This window comes from Nomascus leucogenys, chromosome 12, assembly GCF_006542625.1.
Source record: "Nomascus leucogenys isolate Asia chromosome 12, Asia_NLE_v1, whole genome shotgun sequence".
In the NCBI taxonomy this organism is placed as follows: Eukaryota; Metazoa; Chordata; class Mammalia; order Primates; family Hylobatidae; genus Nomascus; species Nomascus leucogenys.
The window spans coordinates 61,357,729-61,380,708 of NC_044392.1; the positions used below are offsets into that span (position 1 = coordinate 61,357,729).

The following is a 22,980-nucleotide window of genomic DNA, read 5'->3' on the forward strand; positions in this document are numbered from 1 at the left end:
TTGCCTCTTCCCCACTCTTCCTTTCCTTCCCTGCTGTGGAAGCCTGTGTGGGATTGTTTGCTAGAGTACATTTCCTACTGCCTTTATTGTTCGTGTTGTGTGTACAGCAGTATGATTTCCATCATTTCTTAGGAAGAATATTCTACAGTATTTCTTGTAGCTAGAAGGCTCCTCTTCCTAGCTCATGACAGAAATTTAAATTTATCACTTTATTGCATAGTTTTAGAACAGTTCTCTTTCCCTTATACTTGAATATACTTTTGATTCTACTTTTCAAATGCAAATTAATAATTATGCTATTTTGGGTCATTATGTAACCCAAATATATATTTATTTCCATACATCTTTCCTATAGCCCTTAGTACTTTTTAATTTTAGATTCTCTTATTTGTTTTTTGTAATGGTAATATTTAAGAACATTGGCAATTTTTCACTTGAATTGCAGCGATAAAAATCTTTAAGAGCACAAACTCATCCAAAGATGTGGTAATAATCTGGTTTTGGAAGCATATGTTTCTTGCATGTTTTTTGGGGGGTGGCTGGTTGGCAGGGGACAGTGGTTTGCACTGGACTGATTCACTGCCTGTCGATTGCCAGGATGGCTAGAGAAACAAGGACAAAAGAGAATACAAAAGCATTTTTCTCAGGCAACTTTATTGGTTGTTATCATATATAATGTTCCTAACAATTGTAATTCTAGGCATTAAGTATGCTAAATCAGGACTAATACTTAAGAAAAGCTTGGAATTTTAAGAAAAAAAGAAAAATATTTATAGAAAAACTGATCAATTCCTCCTTTTAAAAGTACCTGTTGATCAGCTCCGAGTCTTTCCTCTTTTTTACTGCATTCTGTGTGTGTCTCCTGTCTGTCTCTCTTACACACACACACCTCTCCCAGCAGCAAAGAAAAATTTCTAATGAGTAATACTTATGAAATGGAGAGAAGCAATTATATAACAATTTAAAAATAAATGGTCTGGATTTTACTTGCTTGAGAAATAGACTGATGAGTGGAAGAAAAAACATAGTTTTTGTATTTGAGTATATTTGGCTCTCCTAATTTTATGACATATTTCTAAAATAAATTACAATGTTAGTACTCTTAGAATATTCCCTTTGACAAAAGCTTTCTAAGTATGTTTATCTGCTCCTTGGGAAGAATTTCTGGGAGCAGAAATAACTATGCCTCACCCTGCCTTTCAGATAAATGAGTTGGTTCCACTTCCTACTCCAGGCAAGTGAAAACTTGAGTTTAATAGTAAAGGCTTGATCACTATACAAAGGGCAATAGCCACATTTCCTGCATGTTGTGACATGGAGTGACAAGGAATCTAAAAGCCTGTGCTGGGTTCATCCAATATCCTTTCCCGCTTTCCTTCCCCATGTTATGTGAACTTGGTATTAGAACAACATATCATCTAATTAAAGATCATCATTTTAAATCCAAAATTCAAAAAGGTAAAGGTTTCTATTTATAAAATAGGTCTTTTGTCTGAATAAGCATCCCTAATAGATTAATGTCATCAAACTGTGAAACTTTTGGGTGTTGGTCTTAATTTGTATTTTTCTGGTCTTTTTTCAGCTTGTACTGAAAATAGATGACATATTTGAATCTAAAAGAGGGAAGAAGAAGGTAAAGTTACATTCTTACACTGGAAAGGAATTACCTCCCACAAAAGGTAAGAATTGTTTTCCGTTCCAGCTATCCTGTAGCTGTCAGGATATGAGAGGAGAATCACCATATAACTTAATGTTTGATGTGTATTAAAAATTTTGGGGCCGGGCGCGGTGGCTCACGCCTGTAATCCCAGCACTTTGGGAGGCCAAGGCAGGTGGATCATGAGGTCAGGAGATCGAGACCATCCTGGCTAAAACGGTGAAACCCCGTCTCTACTAAAAATACAAAAAATTAGCCGGGCGTGGTGGCGGGCGCCTGTAGTCCCAGCTACTCGGGAGGCTGAGGCAGGAGAATGGTGTGAACCCGGGAGGCGGAGCTTGCAGTGAGCCAAAATCACGCCACTGCACTCCAGCCTAGGTGACAGAGCGAGACTCCATCTCAAAAAAATAAATAAATAAATAAATTTTGGTTTACTTTCCTGTTATCCCACTTAAGCATAAACTACTTTAAGATAAGGGATTGTTTCTCAAATCCATTTTATTTAATTGTGTGCCAAGTAATAACTATTGGATGAACAAATAAATAAATGAAAAAATAATCATAAACCATTGAGACTAAATTTCATAGACAAATTGAATCACTATTTGATTTATAATCATTTATCAGTATAGAGTCTTGTAGGTAGGAAAATATTAGTCTTTTTTTCTCAGGATATTTTAATATTTTTCAATCTTTGTTCTTCAGACTGGACAATTTATATTGATTTATCTGTTTTTTGTGTTTTTTTTTTGACTGAAGGTATGTGGTACTCAACTTGTAGTCATTTAATAAGTTTTATCCTGGCCAGGCGTGGTGGCTTATGCCTGTAATCCCAGCACTTGGGAGGCCAAGGCAGGCAGATCACAAGGTCAGGAGTTCGAGACCAGCCTGACCAACATGGAGAAACCTGTCTCTACTAAAAATACAAAAATTAGCCAGGCATGGTGGCGCGTGCCCATAATCCCAGCTACTCAGGAGGCTGAGGCAGAATCACTTGAACCCAGGAGGCGGAGGTTGCAGTGAGGTGAGATCACGCCACTGCACTCCAGCCTGGGTGACAGAGTGAGACTCCATCTCAAAAAAGAAAAAAATAATAAGTTTTATCCTTCAGATGCCTAGATAAAACGTATATTGTTAATTAAGAAATTGTCAACATTCATAATAAATCATTAGAACTTTCTTAAAAACTTATGCAAGATTCTTGGTTGTCTGGGAATATGGTTTGGCTGTGTCCCCACCCAAATCTCAACTTGAATCATATCTCCCAGAATTCCCGTATGTTGTGGGAGGGACCCAGGGGGAAGTAATTGAATCATGGGGGCCGGTCTTTCCCATACTATTTTCGTGATAGTGAATAAGTCTCATGAGAACTGATGGGTTTATCAGGGGTTTCTGCATTTGCTTCGTCTGATTTTCTCTTGCTGCCACCATGTAAGAAGTGCCTTTTGCCTCCCACCATGATTCTGAGGCCTCCCTAGCCATATGGAACTGTAAGTCAAGTTCAGCTTCTTTTGCTTCCCAGTCTCGGGTATGTCTTTTCTTTTGAGATGGAGTTTCGCTCTTGTTGCCCAGGCTGGAGTGCAATGGCATGATCTTGGCTCAGTGCAACCTCCATCTCCTGTGTTCAAGGGATTCTCCCGCCTCAGACTCCCAAGTAGCTGGGATTACAAACGCCTGCCACCAGGCCCGGCTAATTTTTTGTATTTGTAGTAGAGACGGGGTTTCATCATTTTGGCCAGGCTGATCTCGAACTCCTGACCTCAGGTGATCCACCACCTCAGCCTCTCAAAGTGCTGGGATTACAGACGTGAGCCACCATGCCCAGCCTTGGGTATGTCTTTATCAGCAGTGTGAAAATGGACTAATGCATCTGGCAAATATGTAGAATTTAGCAGTTTTTGTTTATAAGTTCCTTAGTGAGAAACAACAGCTAAGTCATAGCACAGGAGAATGTTTCTTCTTTTTGCAGACTTCTAAAGACAGAATTTTCTTTTTTTTCTTTTTGATACACAGTCTCACTCTGTCACCCAGGCTGGAGTGCAGTGGTGCAATTTCAGCTCACTGCAACCTCTGCCTTCTGGATTCAAGTGATTCTCCTGCCTCATTCTTCTGAGGAGCTTGGGGTTACAGGCGCACGGCACCACACCCAGCTCATTTTTTGTATTTTTAGTTGAGATGAGATTTCACCATATTGGCCAGGCTGATCTCGAACTCCTGACCTCAAATGATCCATCTGCCTGGGCCTCCCAGAGTGCTAGGATTACAGGCATGAGCCACCACACCTGGCCAGAATTTTCTTCTTTTTTTTTTTTTTTTTTTTTTTTGAGACAGTCTTGCTCTGTCGCCCAGGCTAGAGTCCAGTAGCACGATCTTGGCTCACTGCACGCTCCGCCTCCCGGGTTCATGCCATTCTCCTGCCTCAGCCTCCCGAGTAGCTGGGATTACAGCTGCCCACCACCATGCCCGGCTAATTTTTTGTATTTTTAGTAGAGACGGGGTTTCACCATGTGAGCCAGAATGGTCTCGATCTCCTGACCTCATGATCCGCCCGCCTCAGCCTCCTAAAGTGCTGGGATTACAGGCGTGAGCCACTGCGCCCAGCCCCCAGCCAGAATTTTCTTAATTACTCTTAAAAACCTATTTTATATTCTAACAACTTACTATATGAAAATAAAATCTGGGTTACATCTTAAGTCTGTTTCCTGCTATGTACTGATTAAAATCAGCTGGTCACTGTTTTTAACATGAGTTTTCATAATTTGAGAGGCAATTACTAAAACATGTTTCAGTCTTCTCTGGGGAAGAAATACTTTTGGTCATTGTTATTAATAGTAGCTACCATTTGTGGAATGAAGTAATAGTTTCTTTACATATTTTATCTCATGTATAATGTATGACAACACTAGGAGGTAGGGACTATTATAATTTTACAAACAAAGAAGCTAAGACAGAGGAAGCATAGATTCGAATCAAGGAGCATGGCTCCATGTAGCTTATCTTTTTCTATCATCAACGGTTAACTTTCTCATAAATCTTGATTTTTAGCAGTTTAATCATCTCTTTTCCGTGTTATTTTATCTTCAACAATGGTATTGTCAAAGGTATCTTTGTGTGTTATTTAAAACTAGGCATAGAAAATGAAACTGGTGCCAGATATTGTGCTGCATCCTTTCTGGTGCATTATTATTAATTTTCTAAGTAACTCTGTGGCAGATAGCATTTTCATTGTTTTATAGATAAGGAAATAAATTATACATTGCAAATCACATAAATTATCATACACTGGGGCCAGGACAAGTGCTTGTAAAACATTAACATTTTCTCAGATTAACAGCAGTCTATTCATAACTACTCTCTTCAGGTTTTTTGTTTTGTTTTGTTTTGTTTTGTTTTTGAGATGGAGTCTTGCTCTGTTGCCCAGGCTGGAGTGCAGTGGTGTGATCTCGGCTCACTGCAACCACTGCCTCCTGGGTTTAAGGGATTCTCCTGCCTCAGCCTCCCAAGTAGCTGTGATTACAGGCGTGTGCCACCACGCCCAGCTAATTTTTGTATTTTTTTTAGAAGAGACAAGGTTTCACCATGTTGGCCAGGATGGTCTCAATCTCTTGACCTCGTGATCCACCCGCCTCAGCCTCCCAAAGTACTGGGATTACAGGCGTGAGCCACTGTGCCCAGGTATTTCTAAGTAGGTTATTACCAAGCCCTTAATTTATTTGTATGTCTATGCCTTATGGATTAGGAACATTGTAGTAAATTTGGTTCTAAGACAAGTTTTTGAAGAGCCAAAAATTTGTTTTAACTGTTTTAGTGTTGAAAAGAAAAAAAATCCTCCAACTTCTAGCCAACTTCTGCTGTCCAAAACAAAAGTAAAGAAAAAAGGAGCAGCCTCTACATTGTAACACTTTACTTATGGCTCAAATAAAATAAGCATTTACCTTTACCTACCTCTGTGACCAACTCCTCCAATGCACCAGAGGAATTTCTCTCATGCCTGAGGATCTCCTGGCTTTATCATCACAGTTCTCAGATTTTCATTTTCCTCCTTAAGCTTTTGACTATATATCAACAATGCCTAATACAATAGATAATTATATTTACCTACTCTGAAGTCCCTGCTAGAGTTTACTAAATATATTCCAACCTAAATATTTCTTCAGTTTTTTTTTTCTTTTTCTGAGACAGAGTCTCACTCTGTCACACAGGCTGGGGTGCAATGATGCAAACATGGCTCACTGCAGCCTCAACCTCCTGGGTTCAAGCGATCCTCCCACCAGAGCCTCCTGAGTAGCTGGGACCACAGGCTCATGCCCACCACACCCGGCTAATTTTTAATTTTTTGTAGAGACAAAAGCTCACCATGTTGCCAGACTGGTCTTGAATTCCTGGGCTCAAGTGATCCTTCTGCCTTGGCCTCCCAAAGTGCTGGGATTATAGGCATGAGCCACCATACCTGGCTGTAAATATTTCTTAACTTTCAGTTTTCAGGTATTACAAAATGACTTATCAGACTTCTTCAATTCTGTCATTATAATTTTGTGTGTTGAAGTCTCATATTAAAAGAGGACAATCTGGTACTTTTTCGATCCCTGTAGATTCTCAGTAGATTCTTCTCTTGGCTCATAATCCTGCTAACTTTCATTCGTTGTCTTAGAATACATGTCATCAAAACCCATAGATGTGAATATATTAAGCCAATTAAGTGATCTTTTATAAGGGCTTTTCCGGTTATATTGCCTTTTCTCCCTTTCTTCTCTCTTTTCTTTCTTTCCAAACACTTCCTAAGTTTCTAAGAGGTACCTGGTACTAAGACTATAGATAGGACCAGGAGCTCACAGTGTTTGTTTTTCTCTGAATAATATTTTATAGTCACACTATACTTTTTGTCATGGTGGTTAATTTTGAGTTATAAAACATATGTAATATGCAATGTTTAAATAAGTATTTTTTCTGTAACATCTCTTATGTGTCTTTCCCACCTATCTTAAGAATAGGCAGCATTTATTTTAATGTTCTCTTATTCCTTATTATAAAATGAAAAGCCAGAGTTTTCCAAACCTCCTCCTTGCACACCTAGAAAATTTCATGTGCATGCAAATACATTTTCTACACAAATACTCTTACACTATTCAGACTTTGTATGCCTTCCTTTTTAAAAAAGCTTAATTAATGTATTTCAGAGCTCTTTCAGTATCAACACATAGAGATCCACATAGCTGTACTGTATTTCATTGTATAGATGTAAAATTTTATTTAGCTAGTAGACAGTTTAGTTGTTTCTAACCTTTTATTTAACCTGTGGATATTTAAAAGTGTGTGTGTGTGTCTACATAAAAATCTTCAAACAATGCTGCAAGTGCATCTTTTACTTATATTTCTATGTAAGACTATTTTTGTAGAATAAGTTCCTAGCAGTGAGCTTAATCAAAGAACATATGGATTTAAAATTTTGGCCAGGCATGGTGGCTCACACCTGTAACCCCAGCACTTCAGGAGGCTGAGGCGGGTGGATCACGACCCCAGGAGTTTGAGACTAGCCTGGACAACATGACAAAACCCTGTCTCTACAAAAAATACAAAAATTAGCTGGGTGGCCGGGTGTGGTGGCTCACACCTATAATCTCAGCACTTTGGGAGGCCAAGACGGGCGGATCGCGAGGTCAGGAATTCAAGACCAGCCTGACTAACACGGTGAAACCCTGTCTCTACTAAAAATACAAAAATTAGCCCAGCGTGGCGGGGCACGCCTGTAATCCCAGCTACTCAGGAGGCTGAGGCAGGAGAACTGCTTGAACCCGGGAGGTGGAGGTTGTAGTGAGCCAAGATTGTGCCACTGCATTCCAACCTGGGCAACAGAGTGAGACTCTGTCTCAAAAAAAAAAAAATTAGCTGGGTGTGGTGGCACACGCCTGTAGTCCCAGCCTACTCGGGAGGCTGAGGTAGGGGGGATCATTTGAATCCAGGAGGCAGAGGTTGCAGTGAGCCAAGATTGTGCCACTGCACTCTAGCCTGTGCAGCAGAGTGAGACCCTGTCTCAAAAAAAAAAAAAAAAAAAAAATTTATAACTGCTGCCAAATTGTCCCACAAACAGATTTTAACAGCTTGTTTCTACAAACATCATTTGAAAATACCTCTTTCCCCATAATCCTCATCAATAAATACTATGCTTTATTAAAGTTTTTTATGGCAATATCATGGTTGAAAATGTATGTCTTGTTTATTATTTTAATTTACATTTATTTCATTATGAATTTGGGCAGTTTTCATGCTTATCAACAACTTATAAATCTTTTTCTATGAATCGCCTATTCCCACCCTTTATTCCTTTTTCTGTTGTGCTTTTTCTTCTTGATTTGTAACAGTCTTTGAATATTAAGAAACTTAGCCTTGTATGTGCAGTGTGTTTACAAATATTTTCCCAGTTTATTGTTCACTTTTTGAGTTTAATACTGATTTTTAAATTAGATACAAGTTTATATAATCAAATTTCACTTATGACTTCTAGGCCTTATTTTTTCCCTTTCTTTGTATTTCTATTTTGCTTTAACTTTTCAAACTTAATCTAGAAATGCTTCATTTATTTATTTTAAAAGCTGCTTTTTGTGTGCGTGTGTGTGTGTGTGTGTGTGTGTGTGTTGCCTGTGCTCTCAGAATTATACAAAACACTCCCTTGGGAAAACAAGATAGCCCCTTATCCCCAAAATACTTAAAATCTGATTGGGGAAAGTAAGAATAGTTCAAAGCAGTATGAGTACTATGAGAATTTGTAGTAAAGAAAAGATCAATATGGACTAGAAGTAGTTTAGAGGCACTTAGAGGCATCATAGAAGAGGTAGGCTGACTTGGTAATATCTCTCTCCTAGTTCTCATGTTTTCCTGTTATTCTAAATTTATAGTCTGGTTGGTGTTTAGATTCTTATTTAGCCCTGTTGGTGTTTGCCTTTGATACTTTATTTGGAATATACAAACAACTATGTGGATATAGAAATAGAATCCACTCTGAACTAGACTTCTTAAAACTGGTCTGAAATGCGATTAGTTTCTAGAATTAGGGATGAGAGGGGAGCCGAGGAGTGAGGTAGGGTGTGGGAAGAAGATGTAGTAGAGGGGTTTCCTCTTTGAGCCTTTTACTCTCTTTTGGTAACTATCCTAACTTGATACAACCAAGTGGTTTGGAGAAAGGCTCAGCAGCTTTATTATCCCTTACTCCAAGTCCCCAGGTTTGTGGGTGTACATTGTTCTCATCCTCATGTACTTCCTACTGTTGGACAATACAAATGGAAACTCCTTCTCTCTTTTCAGGTGAAACCAGTGGGAATGAAAGTGATGCCGAGTATCTGCCAAAGAGTGAGTGAGTCAATGGGGCTGCTCCCGTTCTTGTGATGATCATGGGTTAGGTGGAGTGGCACCTACCTTTGTGACTAAGCATGTTTTTCCCCACATGAAGTTCCATTTTGTAGATGATTTCCTTATTTTCAGAGCCTGTTGAGGTTTGGAGAATTAAACAGAAGTAAACACTGTCAGATGTTTGACAGCATTTAAAGTCTCCCATAGTGGAGTGAAGCAAAACAGTATGGTTCTTATAATGGAATATTCTTAGGAGAGTGGTAAAGAGCTGCATGTCCAGACATATATGCAGTAGTTTCCTGGCAGCCAAAACAGAGTGTGTGAATCATCCTCTGAGCAGTAAATATCTGATTTTTTTTTCTTGAGATGGAGTCTCCCTCTGTCACTCAGGCTGGAGTGCAGTGGCGCAAGCTCGGCTCACTGCAACCTCTGCCTCCTGGGTTCAGGCAATTCTCCTGCCTCAGCCTCCTGAGTAGTTGGGATTATAGGCATGTGCCACCATGCCAAGCTAATTTTTGTATTTTTAGTAGAGACAGGGTTTCACCATGTTGGTCAGGCTGGTCTCGAACTCCTGACCTCGTGATCTGCCTGCCTTGGCCTCCCAAAGTGCTGGGATTACAGGCGTAAGCCACCGTGCCCAGCCAAATATCTGATTTTTTATAGCCACTCAAGTGTAACTATTTAAGTAACTTTGATATCTCTGACATCAAAAAAGGAAATATCTATTTGTTATTTTAGGCATTTATATTCCAGATTATTGTGCTGTTTACTTTCTAGTAGAATATAGAATGCACCATGCATTTCTGACTCTGTCCAAGCACTTCATGGTGCCTTCATCCTTCATCTAACGATGATGTTTTCTAGTTATCACAGCAAGTTATCTACTTCCTATTTAAGTGACTGACATACTAAGCCATGGAAAAAGTAGAAGACATGCATTATCAAAGCTGAGTACAGGGCAGTTCCAGTTCCTAATCTGACACCCTAATTTTATGATTAATAGTCTTGTGCTTCCTCCACTGGCCTGAATTGCTTTAGGTGTTTGATTCTGTAGCCTGACTGAAGGTGAAATTTAATAATCATCAGGTTCAGCCTAGATGTGTAAAGATGACTAATTTAGGGCTGTTACTGCTGAGAAACAGGACCTAAAATTTTCTTGACTTGAACTCAGCCCTTTGAGGTAAGTAAAGCTTTGCCTAGAGCACTGAATGTACTGGATAATTCCGGGGAGCCATTCCAGAATGAATTTTTTAAAATGCTCTTAATATTTTGATCTATAGTATAACTTCTTTTGGGACCGAATGCGTTATATCAAAAAGAAAGGAAAGACAATTAGAGGTTGAGTCTATCAGTGGCTCAGAATTACACATAAGCAAATCACTGGGACGTGTAGACTTATTTCTTCTGTAAGTCCACAGTTTCCTTCAGTGGGGACCACCCAATTGCTCAAAATTTAGAGATAAATGAGAATAGAGGATAGATGCTATCCAGTTTTAATTGGTATTGCTATGACTGTTTAAATAGTATGCTTCCATAATTTTATTCTTTGGAGAAAGTCAGCTAATGGATGTCTTCTTCCACTTAATTTTTTTCTCTTGCATCTAGCACTGTTTACTGATACAAGCATATATTCATTGTTAGTAATATGTGGCAAGGAGGGAAGGGAACTGGACAGTTTCTTCAATGTGAGGATAATTTTTATTTTAATTTATCAAATTCACCCCTTTCTGTACTTAGGACTCAATTATTTTATCAAATCTCTGCCCCCTGCCACCTGGCACCCTGTGATTTCATGGCATTCCCAGCAGTAGCATCTGTTGTCAGTCTAGTGCTTTTTGGTGACATTTTCCGTGTTTCCTGGTGTGATGCCATGAAAGATGGGATAGCATAGATTATTTGTTGGGACATACATAAGTATTGGTTGGGACATGGAATGTCAGTCCCATTGCTGGCCAGAAGTGGAGTGAGGCCCCTGCACACTTTTGAGGGTCTGCACTTATTCCCCCTAGTATGTCACAGCCCTAACAGGTATGTCTATGTGGCAGATGCTGGTTATTCAACATTCATTCAGCAGTGACTGTGTGAAGATTAATCCTGTGTGGGTCATGACCTCTGGGTGCTGGAAGGAAGGTAGGGCTACGGAGAAAAAAACATTGCTCCATGATTTCATTACAGATCGCCATAAACGTTTAGCACAACTGCAACAGTCTTCCAAGAGGAATCCTCACTACCAGACCTTGGAGCGGGATCTTATTGAATTACAGGAGCAGCAGCTGTTTGAACTTTTTGTGGTGGTGTCTCTACAGAAGAAACCATCAGGAATAAGCTATATTCCCCAGGTCATACAACAATTCCCTGGCAAGGTAGGTACAAGGAGGCCAAGAGGCATTCAGGAATGTTTCTGTGTCTCTGTGTACATTTATTTCCTGTCCTCTTGGTTTTTGTTATCTCAACCAGTTTTTACCAATACTGTACTTGTGGTAGGATCTGGTGGCTGAAAACATCTTATGTTAGGCATGAGCTGCAACCCAGCAAAACAAAGCAAAACAAAACAAGCTCATTTTCCTAGTTAGTTTTTTTAATTTTTGGCTCTGCCATTTAATAATCTTTAACAAGTTACAAAACTTTAGTTTCCTCATCCTTAAGGAGGGGAATAATAAATGTGACAGAATAGGGTGGTGATTTAGAGCATGGACTCTGTGTGAAAGCTCTGCATTTCCCACTTACTAGTTCTGTGACTTTAAGCAGTTACTTCTCTTTTTCTTTCTTTTTTTTTTTCTTTTTAGACAGAGTCTCGCTCTGTTGCCCAGGCTGGAGTGCAGTGGTGCAGTTTCGACTCACTGCAACCCTGCAACCTCCACCTCCCAGGTTCAAGCCTCTTGAGTAGCTGGGACTACAGGCATGTGCCACCATGCCCAGCTAATTTTTATATTTTTAGTAGAGACAGGGTTTTACCATGTTGGCCAGGGTGATCTAGAACTCCTGACCTCAAGTCATCCACCCACATCAGCCTCCCAAAGTGCTGGGATTACAGGCGTGAGCCACCACGTTGTGTCTTAGTTGTTTAATTTGTAAAATGGGGGAAATCACAATAGCATCTACCCCTCTGAGTCATAGTGAGGATTAAATAAGCTAATTTATACAAGGCACTTAGAACAGTGTCCGGCATATAGTAAGCTCAATATGATGTTATCCATTATTAGTAAGGATTTAGTGAGATAATGTATATAAAGTGCTAATGCCATCCCTGGCACATAGTATGTACTCGATAAATGGTAGGTATTAATTTTTGGTAGCCATTATTATGAACAATAATATTTGGTTTCTCTACCTTTTTTTAAAAAATTGTTCATTCATTTAATCAAATATTTTTAAAATACCTAATATTTGTCAGGATTAGATGATGGGAGTACTACTGAAAAAGATCTTCTTAGTCTCTGTTTCACAGAGCTTATTGAGCCTGTGAACCAGTTAAGCCCACAGACATGGTTGGGTTTCTTTTGCTTTGCATAGTGTTTGTGTAAAAGTAACAACAATAATTTTGTTGCCAACATTTAACAATCAAATTTCACATACAAATCTGTATTTCTGCCTTTTCCTGAGAAACCGGAAAGACTGCCAACACAGCCTGCATTCCTAAGTGTCAGGAATGGGTTGAAGCTTAATAAGGAGCAGGACTTCAGAGCAGGTGACCAGTGTAGTTACATAAGGCCCTCACTCAGAAGGGCCCTGCGTGTAGGGTTTAATGATCTGCAGTCACCATCTTGAAATGCTAAATAATTTTATCTTTGAATTTGTGTTTTGTAAATGAAGTCTGATAGGAAAACTGGGCATGTGCCAAGGTCTTAAAGCCTGAGTTCATGCATGGTGTCAACTTCTGCTGCTTCCCTACAATGAGTTCTCTTGTTGTCCTGTTCTCCACTGCCTGATTCCCTGGGCCCTAGCAAGTGCCCTTTCCACCCCTACTCAGTGACTACTGCCACTTTCTCCCCCTGGCTGGGCACAGGCATTGGGAGGGTTAGGATCAGACCAGCATTGCCCTGCAACATCTCCAGGCAAGGCATGGGGCAGCTTTCCCTGGCCTGGGCTGGTGGTGCCACTTGTGGGTGACTTTTTGGGGATTGCTCAACTGCTGTGGGTTGGAATGGTGGCCCCCATGGGAAGGGGAGATGCCTGGCTTAACTTCCCAACCCCTAGTTGAAACACAGAGTCTCAATTCTGCAGCTACCCAGAGAGGAAACCCAGCACCTTGTGGGCTACTTGTGTACCGGATTGCAGACTGCAGCACCTGGGTGTCTGGGAGAGTCTACACTCATCCCCCAGGATCCTCATGTCTGAGGGAGTGTGACATTAAGTAGCAAATAAAAACTCCATTACAGAGGCCACAGAAGAAAATATGTTTTATATTTAATTTTTTCTGCTTTTTGAACAAGGGGCTCCACATTTTCATTTTGCATTATGCTGTCTGAATTATGTAGTTTTCCTTAGTAAGCAGTGATCCCTTTAATAGGGACATTTACTCACTCTCCTGCTTATTACTTGGACCACTTTTTTCATTTCCGTTATCTGCTTGGCCACTTTAGGACTTTTGGGTTTATAACCCTGAGTTATATGTTTCACTAAAAAAGCTGGTGAAGTACAACTGTACTGGAATCTAAGAGACATTTCCTGCATGGATTCTCATTTTCAAAAAGTCCTCAAAAATATCCCTACAGTAAAAAAAAAAAAAAAGAAAGAAACCCCTACTATAAATAATCAGTAAGTTTAATTTCTCATAAAATTTCTCAATGTAGCCTGAAAGTACAATGTCACAGCACTGTTAAGTGACCCAGAATGGCTACATAGTTTTTTTTAAGAAATTAAAGGAGCCGTGCAGTGGCACATGCTTGTAATCCCAGCTAGTTGGCCAGCTGAGACACGAGGATCACTGGAGCACAGGAGTTTGAAACCAGCCTGGGCAACATAGCAAGACCTCCTTCTCACAACAACAAAAAAGAAATTAAAGGGGAGATCATTTTTATTAGTTATCTGAAGGCAATATGGTAATTAGACTTAAGGGCTTGTTTTTATAGAGGACAGGTCATACTAATTTCTAAATGTCTGGTTTACTGAAATTTAGACTGTCATATAAGTACAGTACCAGATTTATGCAAAAGGGTCTTCTATGCTAAAATTTTACAAGAAGTTGCAAACCAGCAATTAGGTAGCAAAGATTCTATACTAAAGGAAATGATTATATATGGGGTGGATTCTCAAAATAGTATCTTCTATTTTTTCTTTTTTTGAGACAGGTTTCTCTCTGTCACCCAGGCTGGAGTGCAGTGGTGCAATCATGCCTCACTGCAGCCTTGTCCTCCCAGGCTCAAGAAATCCTCTCACTTCTCAGCCTCCCGAGTAGCTGGGACTACAGGCATGTGCCACCACACCCAGCTAACTTTCGTATTTTTTGTAGAGATGGGGTTTCACCATGTTGCCCAGGCTGGTCTCCAACTCCTGGGCTCAAGTGATGCGCCCACCTTGGGCTCCCAAAGTGCTGGGATTACAGGCATGAGCCAGTGCATCTGGCCGTATCTTTTCTAAATAACATTCATCTACCATTTCAAAGCTTCTTTGATTATTGTTTGGAAAGTGTCTTGAGCTGACCAGATTTCCCACGGTTCATAAAAATACTGCGTTCCCATTAGTGTGTAAATCCTGAATTAAGATTTTACCTCTTGATAGGAAACTTTTCACTAATCTCTCTTAGAGTAGATGCTGAGATATCCACAGATACCATTTCTAAGTAAAAACAGGATTCTTTTTTCTTAGTAACTCTGTTCTCAGTGCATCTTCAGTGATTTCCAGAATTGACTTTTTAATTTTGTTAAGCAGTACAAAACCATGCTGAGGCTTATCAGCAACTGCTCAGGCTTATCAGAGACCTTTTTTCCTAAGATGAGGCTGAGTTTTTTATTTCTATTCCCCACTTACATAGTATAATTTAAGTCACCTATGGTGTTATCTTTTTCAGGATGATCATGGCTATAAGCAGTCCAAAGACATGGAAGAGAGGCTTAAAGTTATCCCAAAATTTTGTTTTCCTGATTCAAAGGACTGGATGCCAACCTCAGAACTCAAGAGGTAAATGGGCTAATTTATCTGATTTCTATTCATTAGAACTGCAAAAATAAATCAGAGTATTTGAGAAATGGGTAGAGCCATTAGTGAAGCTATGTGAATACTGTGGCAAGTCAAGGATGTGGTGGGAGGAAAGGAAGAAGCAGAATTAGAACATTTCCTATGTGGGGCTTAAAAAAAAAATGGAATAATTTCAGTGTCAAAAGGAAAACAAATTTGAGAGTCTCTTCAGTTTGCCAGTTCTACAAAAAAAAAAAAAGTTCTATTTTACATACAATCAGAAATGCTCCCAAGTGGACAGAAAATGAAAAAAGACTTGGATTTTGAGACTCAACCTAGAAACAGAGATAAAACAGAGCAATATCTTCATCTTCATCTTCTTTCTTCTTCAAATTAACAGAATAATCCACAGCCCAGCTTTCATGTTCCTCTGTGGAACCTGTACAAAGGGAGGCTCCAGTTTGGGAAGTGTAGTATATTAAGAAAGGAAGTATTAAAGAATTTCTTCCAGGTGTCTAGAGGAAGTTACTACTTTTAATTAATAAACTATCATAATCTCTGAATTCTGCTTGTAAATATTAATAGATGCCTGCTTTGTTCAAAACTATAATTATTGATGATGCCATTTAGTTTGAAAAGCTTGATTCATTGAATATATCACATGGTAATTACCTTCCGGATAATAGCCTCAGCTGTTGCTTAAATAGCTCTGCACTTCAACTTCGCGTTGCCTCCAGACTAAGCTACTATCTCTCATAAGCAGTTTAGCCTGATTGACACTCTCATCTCTCAGCCATCACTGTTGATGCTCTTGTGTTGTCAGTTGCACTACTACCTTTATAAACAGCGCCTTTCATAGTGGCCTGGCTGCTCTGTGGCTGGCTTTTCCCCACAACGAGTTATATATGTTTATTCTAGAGTATTTGGGAAACACAGAAGAGTAAATAAAAAGTAGAAATTACAGATCACTGGCAGTCTGGTTACTCAAAGGTAATCACTGTAAATATTTTGTCATATTCCCTTCCAATCTTTATTTTTAGCCAAATACAGACATATATATATTGTTCAAGTTTGGATTTAGGCCAGGTGCAGTGGCTCACACCTGTAATCCTAGCACTTTGGGAGGCTAAGGTGGGAGGATCATTTGAGGCCAGGTTTGAGACCATCCTGGGCAACATAGCAAGTCCCTGTCTCTACAAAAAATACCAAAAGAACTAGCCAGACATGGTGGTGTGCAGTAGTTACTCAGGAGGCTGAGGCAGGAGGACCACTTGAGCCCAAGAGTTCAAGGTTGCAGTGAGCTATGATTGTGCCACAGTACTCCAGTCTGGGCAACAGAGCAAGACCCTGTCCAAAAAATAATAATAATAATAAAAGGAAGGAAGGAAGGGAGGGAGGGAGGAAAGAAGGAAGATAATAAATATGTCTTCAGAAAATTAAGTTCTGTTCAGTGAGACCCAGTCTCTTAAAAAAAAAAAAAAATTGGACTTGGCCAGGTGCTGTGGCTCATGCCTATAATCCCAGGCCGAGGCGGGTGGATCACCTGAGGTCAGGAGTTCGAGACCAGCCTGGCCAACATAGTGAAACCCCATCTCTACTAAAAATAAAAAATTAGCTGGGTGTGGTGGCACATGCCTGTAGTCCCAGCTACTCAGGAGGTTGAGGCAGGAGAATTGCTTGAACCCAGGAGGCGGAGGTTGCAGTGAGCAGAGATCGCACCACTGCACTCCAGCCTAGGCAACAGTGAGACTCCGTCTCAGAAAACAAAAAATGGACTTATTTGATTATTGAGTCTGAGTTTCTTTCTTGGGCATATTTAGGTTTTCATTTTGTAAATTATCAATGCATATCTTTTGCCCATGTTTCTAATGAGGAGTTGAAATTTTTCCTAATAATTTTTACATATTAAGGATATAATTCTTTGCCTATCACTGCTCTATATAGCCTCTCAGAAATAAAGAGATGAATTTGGAACTGAGAAATGACATATCAAAAGTCTTTGTAGCTTACCTATCTGTTTGACTAAATTGGGCATTCAACAAAAGGAAAATAAGGCCAGGCACAGTGGCTCATGTCTATAATCCCAGCACTTTGGGAGGCCGAGGCAGAAGGATTATTTGAACACAGGTGTTTGAGACCAGCCCTGTCAAGATAATGAGACCTTATATCTACACAAAATTAAAAGATTAGTGGGGCATGGTGGCACACATCTGTAGTTCCAGCTACTTGGGAAGCTGAGGTGGGAGGATCACTTGAGCCCCAGGAAGTCAAGGCTGCAGTGAGATCTGTTTGCACCACTGCACTCCAGCCTGGGCAACAGAGTGAGACTGTCTTAAAAAATAAAAATAAAATTTAAATGAAAATAACCCTGATTAATACCTAGAGTGGATGAATAAGAAAACAAAAGGAACCAACATCAACAGCTTATCTCATACCTATTCTCTCACTCCAGTACAAGGCAAGATATTCTTAAGGCCTGGGCATTCCTTAGGAGGAGTGTGACTTGCACTGAATGTAATATTATGCCTCCTCTTAGATCACTTGAAAACTTGGACTCTAGTTTTCAATTGTTTGTTCCATGGAGAATGCCATAAGTAATTGTTTAGATCCTAAACTAACTATTGGCTCTTTTTTCAGTGAAACATTCTCCTTTGTCTTGACTGGTGAAGATGGAAGCCGGTGGTTTGGTTACTGTAAGAAGCTCTTGGTAAGTATCAGATTTGTGTTACAGACAGGGTTGGTCAAGGAACAATTGAGTCAGAGTAGGAACTTCAGAAACACTATCTCTAGATGAGTTTGAGGGATGCTCAATGATCTGTGTATTAAGGAAGCTGTATTAGCTTTAAACAGCAAGAGCAAGGTGGGGGTTAACCATGGAGTGTTCTAGAAGAGAAGGGGTATGGATTTATTTTATTTGTTTATAATAGAGGAAGTAACTGATGACATAGTGGCTGAATCTCAGTCTGGATATATTTGGAATAGTATACAATGAGCTACTTGAAGGAGCTCTGAGTTACCCACCAACCATATTAGGGCTTTTTTCTTGCTTGGGTGGCTTCATTAAACCTAGAATAAAACATGCTACTCTGCCCGGCCGCCCCGACTGGGAAGTGAGGAGCGCCTCTGCGCGGCCGCCCCTTCTGGGAAGTGAGGAGCGCCTCTGCCCGGCTGCCCTGTCTGGGAAGTGAGGAGCGTCTCTGCTCGGCCACCCATTGTCTGGGATGTGAGGAGTGCCTCTGCCCGGCCGCCCCGTCCGGGAAGTGAGGAGCCCCTCTGCCCGGCCGCCACCCCGTCTAGGAAGTGAGGAGTGTCTCTGCCTGGCCGCCCCATCTGGGAAGTGAGGAGCACCTCTGCCTGGCCGCCCCATCTGGGATGTGGGGAGCGCCTCTGCCCGGCTGCCCCGTCTGGGAGGTCTACCACAGAGGCCAGAAGCAATGTGGGGGCTGGACGTGATGGCTCATGCCTGTAGTCCCAGTACTCTGGGAGGCCGAGGCGGGTTGATCACTTGAGGCTAGGAGTTCGAGACCAGCCTGGCCAACATAGCGAAACATATGAAAAATACAACTGACAAACCAACCAACCAACCAAGCGACAACAAAACAGGTCTACCCTGGAGTCATACTCTAATTTTTTCTATTTTCCTCCCTTTCTGATCCTTTATCCCACTTTCTTTTTCTTCCTCTTCCTTCTCCTTCTTTGTCAAATAGAGGATTGAGTTATTATCATTGATCCATACAAAGTCCCTCTCTCATTTATTTTCTTTAATTCCCACCCCCCATTTCTATTCCCCATCTTCCCATGTGCAACCTTCCTAATATGTTTGATATGCATCTTTTTGTTTGTATGTACTTTTAGAAAATGTTTATTGTTTTGTGTGCAAAAATAATAATAAAAAAAACAAAAAAACCATGCTATTATTTTTAGCACTTTTCACATCTTTCAGTGTTCACTGAAGATGAGAGCCTTGGTTACTGCTCCGTTCTAAAGAGTAGTAAAAGATATTTAATAGTCCAAATTAGCGTTAATAAAAACGTATGCGGCTTGATTTTTTTGTTGTTGTTGTTTTTATCTTTTAGCCAGAAGGCAAAGGAAAGCGACTGCCTGAGGTATACTGCATGGTTAGTCGCCTAGGCTGCTTCAATCTTTTTTCAAAGGTGAGTGGAGAATGAGCTGTATGAAAAATGGTGTCCTTTTTGAGCTCTCAATATTAAGTGGCATAGAGTTTAACATGTTACTTCAGAAAGGTTCCCTATTAGTAAACTAGGAACTACATGCCTGAAGGCTTAAACTTACACGTCTAATCCATTTGCTGTTGCTATATCAGCTTCAGTTTGGTTTGCTAGATCTTTCAGCTTAAGGGAGAACATAGTCCAAAGCTTATCTTGTCTTGTGTCTTTCTTAGACTAAATTGCAGGATATCATTGTCACTGTCACCTTCTTTGCCCCTCCCTTAGTGAGCCGAAAAGGGGCTTCTCCTTTAAAAATAAGTTGATTTATGTTAGTAACTTTTCTTCAGGGTATAATGATACCTCCCAAGAGATATGATGCTTATTTAACTTTTATTGATTGCAGAAGCTTATCTGTCTTAAATTTTATTTGGGTTATTTTAAAGTTTGTACACCAGGTTTGGCAGTTCTTGTAATAGCATTCTTTTATGTTTTTTAACTTAGTCCATAATAAAATAACACTTTGCGTGTATAGATTCTGGATGAAGTAGAGAAGAGAAGAGAAATGTCTCCAGCCCTTGTTTACCCATTCATGCGAAGTGTCATGGAAGCTCCTTTCCCAGCTCCTGGACGCACCATCACAGTTAAGAGTTACCTCCCTGGGGCTGGAGATGAGGTAAATTAGCTCATTTTGAAAAGATCTGATAGCCACTAAAAAGCAGGACTTACACTAGTAGGCAGTTTCCAGAGCCCAAGGGGATAGATTTCCCTTTTCCATAAACTGTAAAGAATATGTTTTATTTCCATAAAGCACTGGAGAAATATCCAGTTGATCTGTGACGTAGTTCTTCCTAGACCCAGGACCCAGAGATTTTCTACCATACATAGACTGAGTCCCTTTGTAATGACAATTTCATGTGATAAATGAAGACTGTATATACTATTGTCAGAAGGAATAAAGGATCTTGATTTACAGCACAAAAATAAACTGTTGGGTCCTGGCATTAGTATAGGAAGCTTCACAGACCCCGTGTAGCAGACCTTTCTTGAATTTAACTTATATAAGAATAACAGGATCCATAGCATTGGCACTAGGGATTGTTTTCCAACATTAGCTCACCTGATTCAACTTCTTGCATTTCAGTCCATTGAACTCTGCCGACCACTAGATTCCCGATTGGAACATGTTGATTTTAAATGTCTCTTTAAGTGCCTGAGTGTGTGTCATCTCATCCGGGTCTGTGCCTCTCTCCTTTTGGAGCGTAGGGTAATCTTTGTTGCCAACAGCCTAAGGTAAGAAATAAGTGAAATATGTTACTTCACACTGGTGTTTTATTTGTTCCAAATTTTAAAATTGGGGCATTTTTTTTTTTACTATTATACTTTAAGTTCTAGGGTACATGTGCACAACGTGCAGGTTCATTACATATGTATACATGTGCCATGTTGGTGTGCCGCACCCATTAACTTGTCATTTACACTAGGTATTTCTCCTAATGCTAGCCCTCCCCTCATCCCCCCACCCCACAACAGGCCCCGGTGTGTGATGTTCCCTACCCTGTGTCCAAGTGTTCTCATTGTTCAATTCCCACCTATGAGTGAGAACAAAAATTTGGGCATATTTTTAAAATGTAGGATCAGTCTCTCAATTATCTAGTGGTATATAGTGGCATGGATAATTTCAAATGGTAAATCATCAAAAAGCCACTTGCATTAGGCTATACCAATGACTTTTTTGGGTTGTAATAAATTTCCCTTTTAAATGCATTTTGCGTACCCTATTGTCAAAAGTTGGTAATACTTTTCTAAGTACACTAATTTTTTGCATGAGAAATTGTGGAAATGAGCTGGATTAAGATTGAACGTTTTCAGTAAATTAAGTTTAAATTTTAAGTAAAATGTTAAATTAATGACTGTTTGCATAGTTTTTAATCTGTGATCACTAAACAGCATCGATTTTTAATTCTTTAACATAATAATTGAAATGTCCTCCTTATGTTACTCTATATATGACACCATTTGTTTTCTCCTCTGGCTAGCACCCTGTCAAAATGTGGCCATGCTGTGGTAGCTACACTGTATCCATTCACCTGGCAGCATACCTATATCCCGGTCCTGCCAGCATCTATGATTGACATCGTGTGCTCACCTACTCCATTCCTTATTGGAATCCTGTCTTGCTCCTTACCACAGCTCCAGGACCTACCCATTGAAGAGGTGAGATGGAAGAATAGAACCTAATATTGGAGCATTGAGAAGTAAAAATAAGTGATCTTAATAGTGGTGGAATTGTTATTAATTTAGTTGTTACTATTTTATGCTATTTATAATATTTCTATTAAATTATTATAATATCGCTCTTTATAATATTTCTAGTATTAAGATGGGAAAATTCGATAGTACACATAAATCCAAAGCTGTATCTTATTTACAGTAGTAACCTTGGGCTCATTCTTGTGTTATTCTGAAGCGTACACTACTCTGGATTAACTTTAAAAATTATTTCAAGGCCGGGCATGGTGGCTTATGCCTGTAATCCCAGCACTTTGGGAGGCTGAGGCAGGTGGATCACTTGAAGTCAAGGAGTTTGAAACCAGCCTGGCCAACATGGTAAAACCCCATCTCTACTAAAAAGACAAAAATTAGCGAGGCGTGGTGGTACATGCCTGTAATCCCAGCTACTTGGGAGGCTGAGGCAGGAGAATTGCTTGAATCTGGGAGGTGGAGGTTGCAGTGAGCTGAGATCGTGCCACTGCACTCCAACCTGGGCGACAGAGGGAGACACTGTCTCAAAACAAAAACCCAAAAAACCTTATTTCAAATATAACACACATATAGATAAGTGGTTAAAGCAAAATGTACAGATACATAACCAGCATTAGAATGGAATGGAAATATTACCACAATGGAATCAGTGCCAGCCCCCTAGAAGTCCCCATCATGCCTCTTTCTGTTTCCATCCCCATCCCCCACCAAAGGTACTCAATATCTTGACTTATGGTATTCATTTACTTGTTTTTTCTTTATAGTTTTACCCCTAGGCATTCCTCCCTAAGCAATGTAATTCAGCTTTGTCTGGTTTTAAGCTTGATATAGATTCATATGGTATATATATTTTTGCCTGGCTTCCTTTTGTCAACATTATATCTGTAAGATTCATCTATGTTGATGAGGTCATCAATAGTCTGATCATTCTAATTGTATATAGGATTCCATTGTGTGAATGTACCACAGTTTTCTTATCCATTCTACAGTTGAACATTTGAGTTGTTTCCAGTTTGAGTTTGTTACGAATAATGTTGCTATAAATATACATGAACCTCAGTGCATACACACATGCAGTTCACTGGGTATATACTTGGAAATTGAATTGCTGAGTCATAGGGTAAACATATCTCCAACTTTAATAAATAAAGTTAAATTGTTTTCCAAAGTAGTTGTGCCAATTTAAATTCCCTTCAACAGTGTATGAGAGTTCCTGCTGCTCCATGTCTTCAACATCACTTTTTATCATCAGTTGTATAATTTAGCCTATCTGGTGGATGCATAGTGTTATTCATATTGTGGTTTAGTTTGCATTCCTTGATTCCTGTTGAGGTTGAGCATCCTTCTATTTATTGGTCTCTTGAATATCATCTTTTATAAAAATCTTTGTCTCTTTCCACTACATTGTTTACTCTCTTACTGTTTTGTTTT

General features: G+C 39.8%; 1 protein-coding gene across 2 annotated transcripts in view; it reads left to right on the top strand.

The window, feature by feature from the left end:
- DENND2C (DENN domain containing 2C) overlaps positions 1-22,980 on the top strand; it is an 88,178-nt gene that overhangs the window by 50,598 nt on the left and 14,600 nt on the right. For both annotated transcript variants that reach the window (XM_030823229.1, XM_030823230.1), the window contains 9 exons: positions 1,583-1,679; positions 8,957-9,001; positions 11,177-11,364; positions 15,012-15,121; positions 17,756-17,825; positions 19,195-19,272; positions 19,820-19,960; positions 20,429-20,577; positions 21,324-21,501. In XM_030823229.1, coding sequence (XP_030679089.1) covers positions 1,583-1,679; positions 8,957-9,001; positions 11,177-11,364; positions 15,012-15,121; positions 17,756-17,825; positions 19,195-19,272; positions 19,820-19,960; positions 20,429-20,577; positions 21,324-21,501 — 1,056 coding nt within the window. The remainder of the gene's footprint in view (positions 1-1,582; positions 1,680-8,956; positions 9,002-11,176; positions 11,365-15,011; positions 15,122-17,755; positions 17,826-19,194; positions 19,273-19,819; positions 19,961-20,428; positions 20,578-21,323; positions 21,502-22,980) is intronic.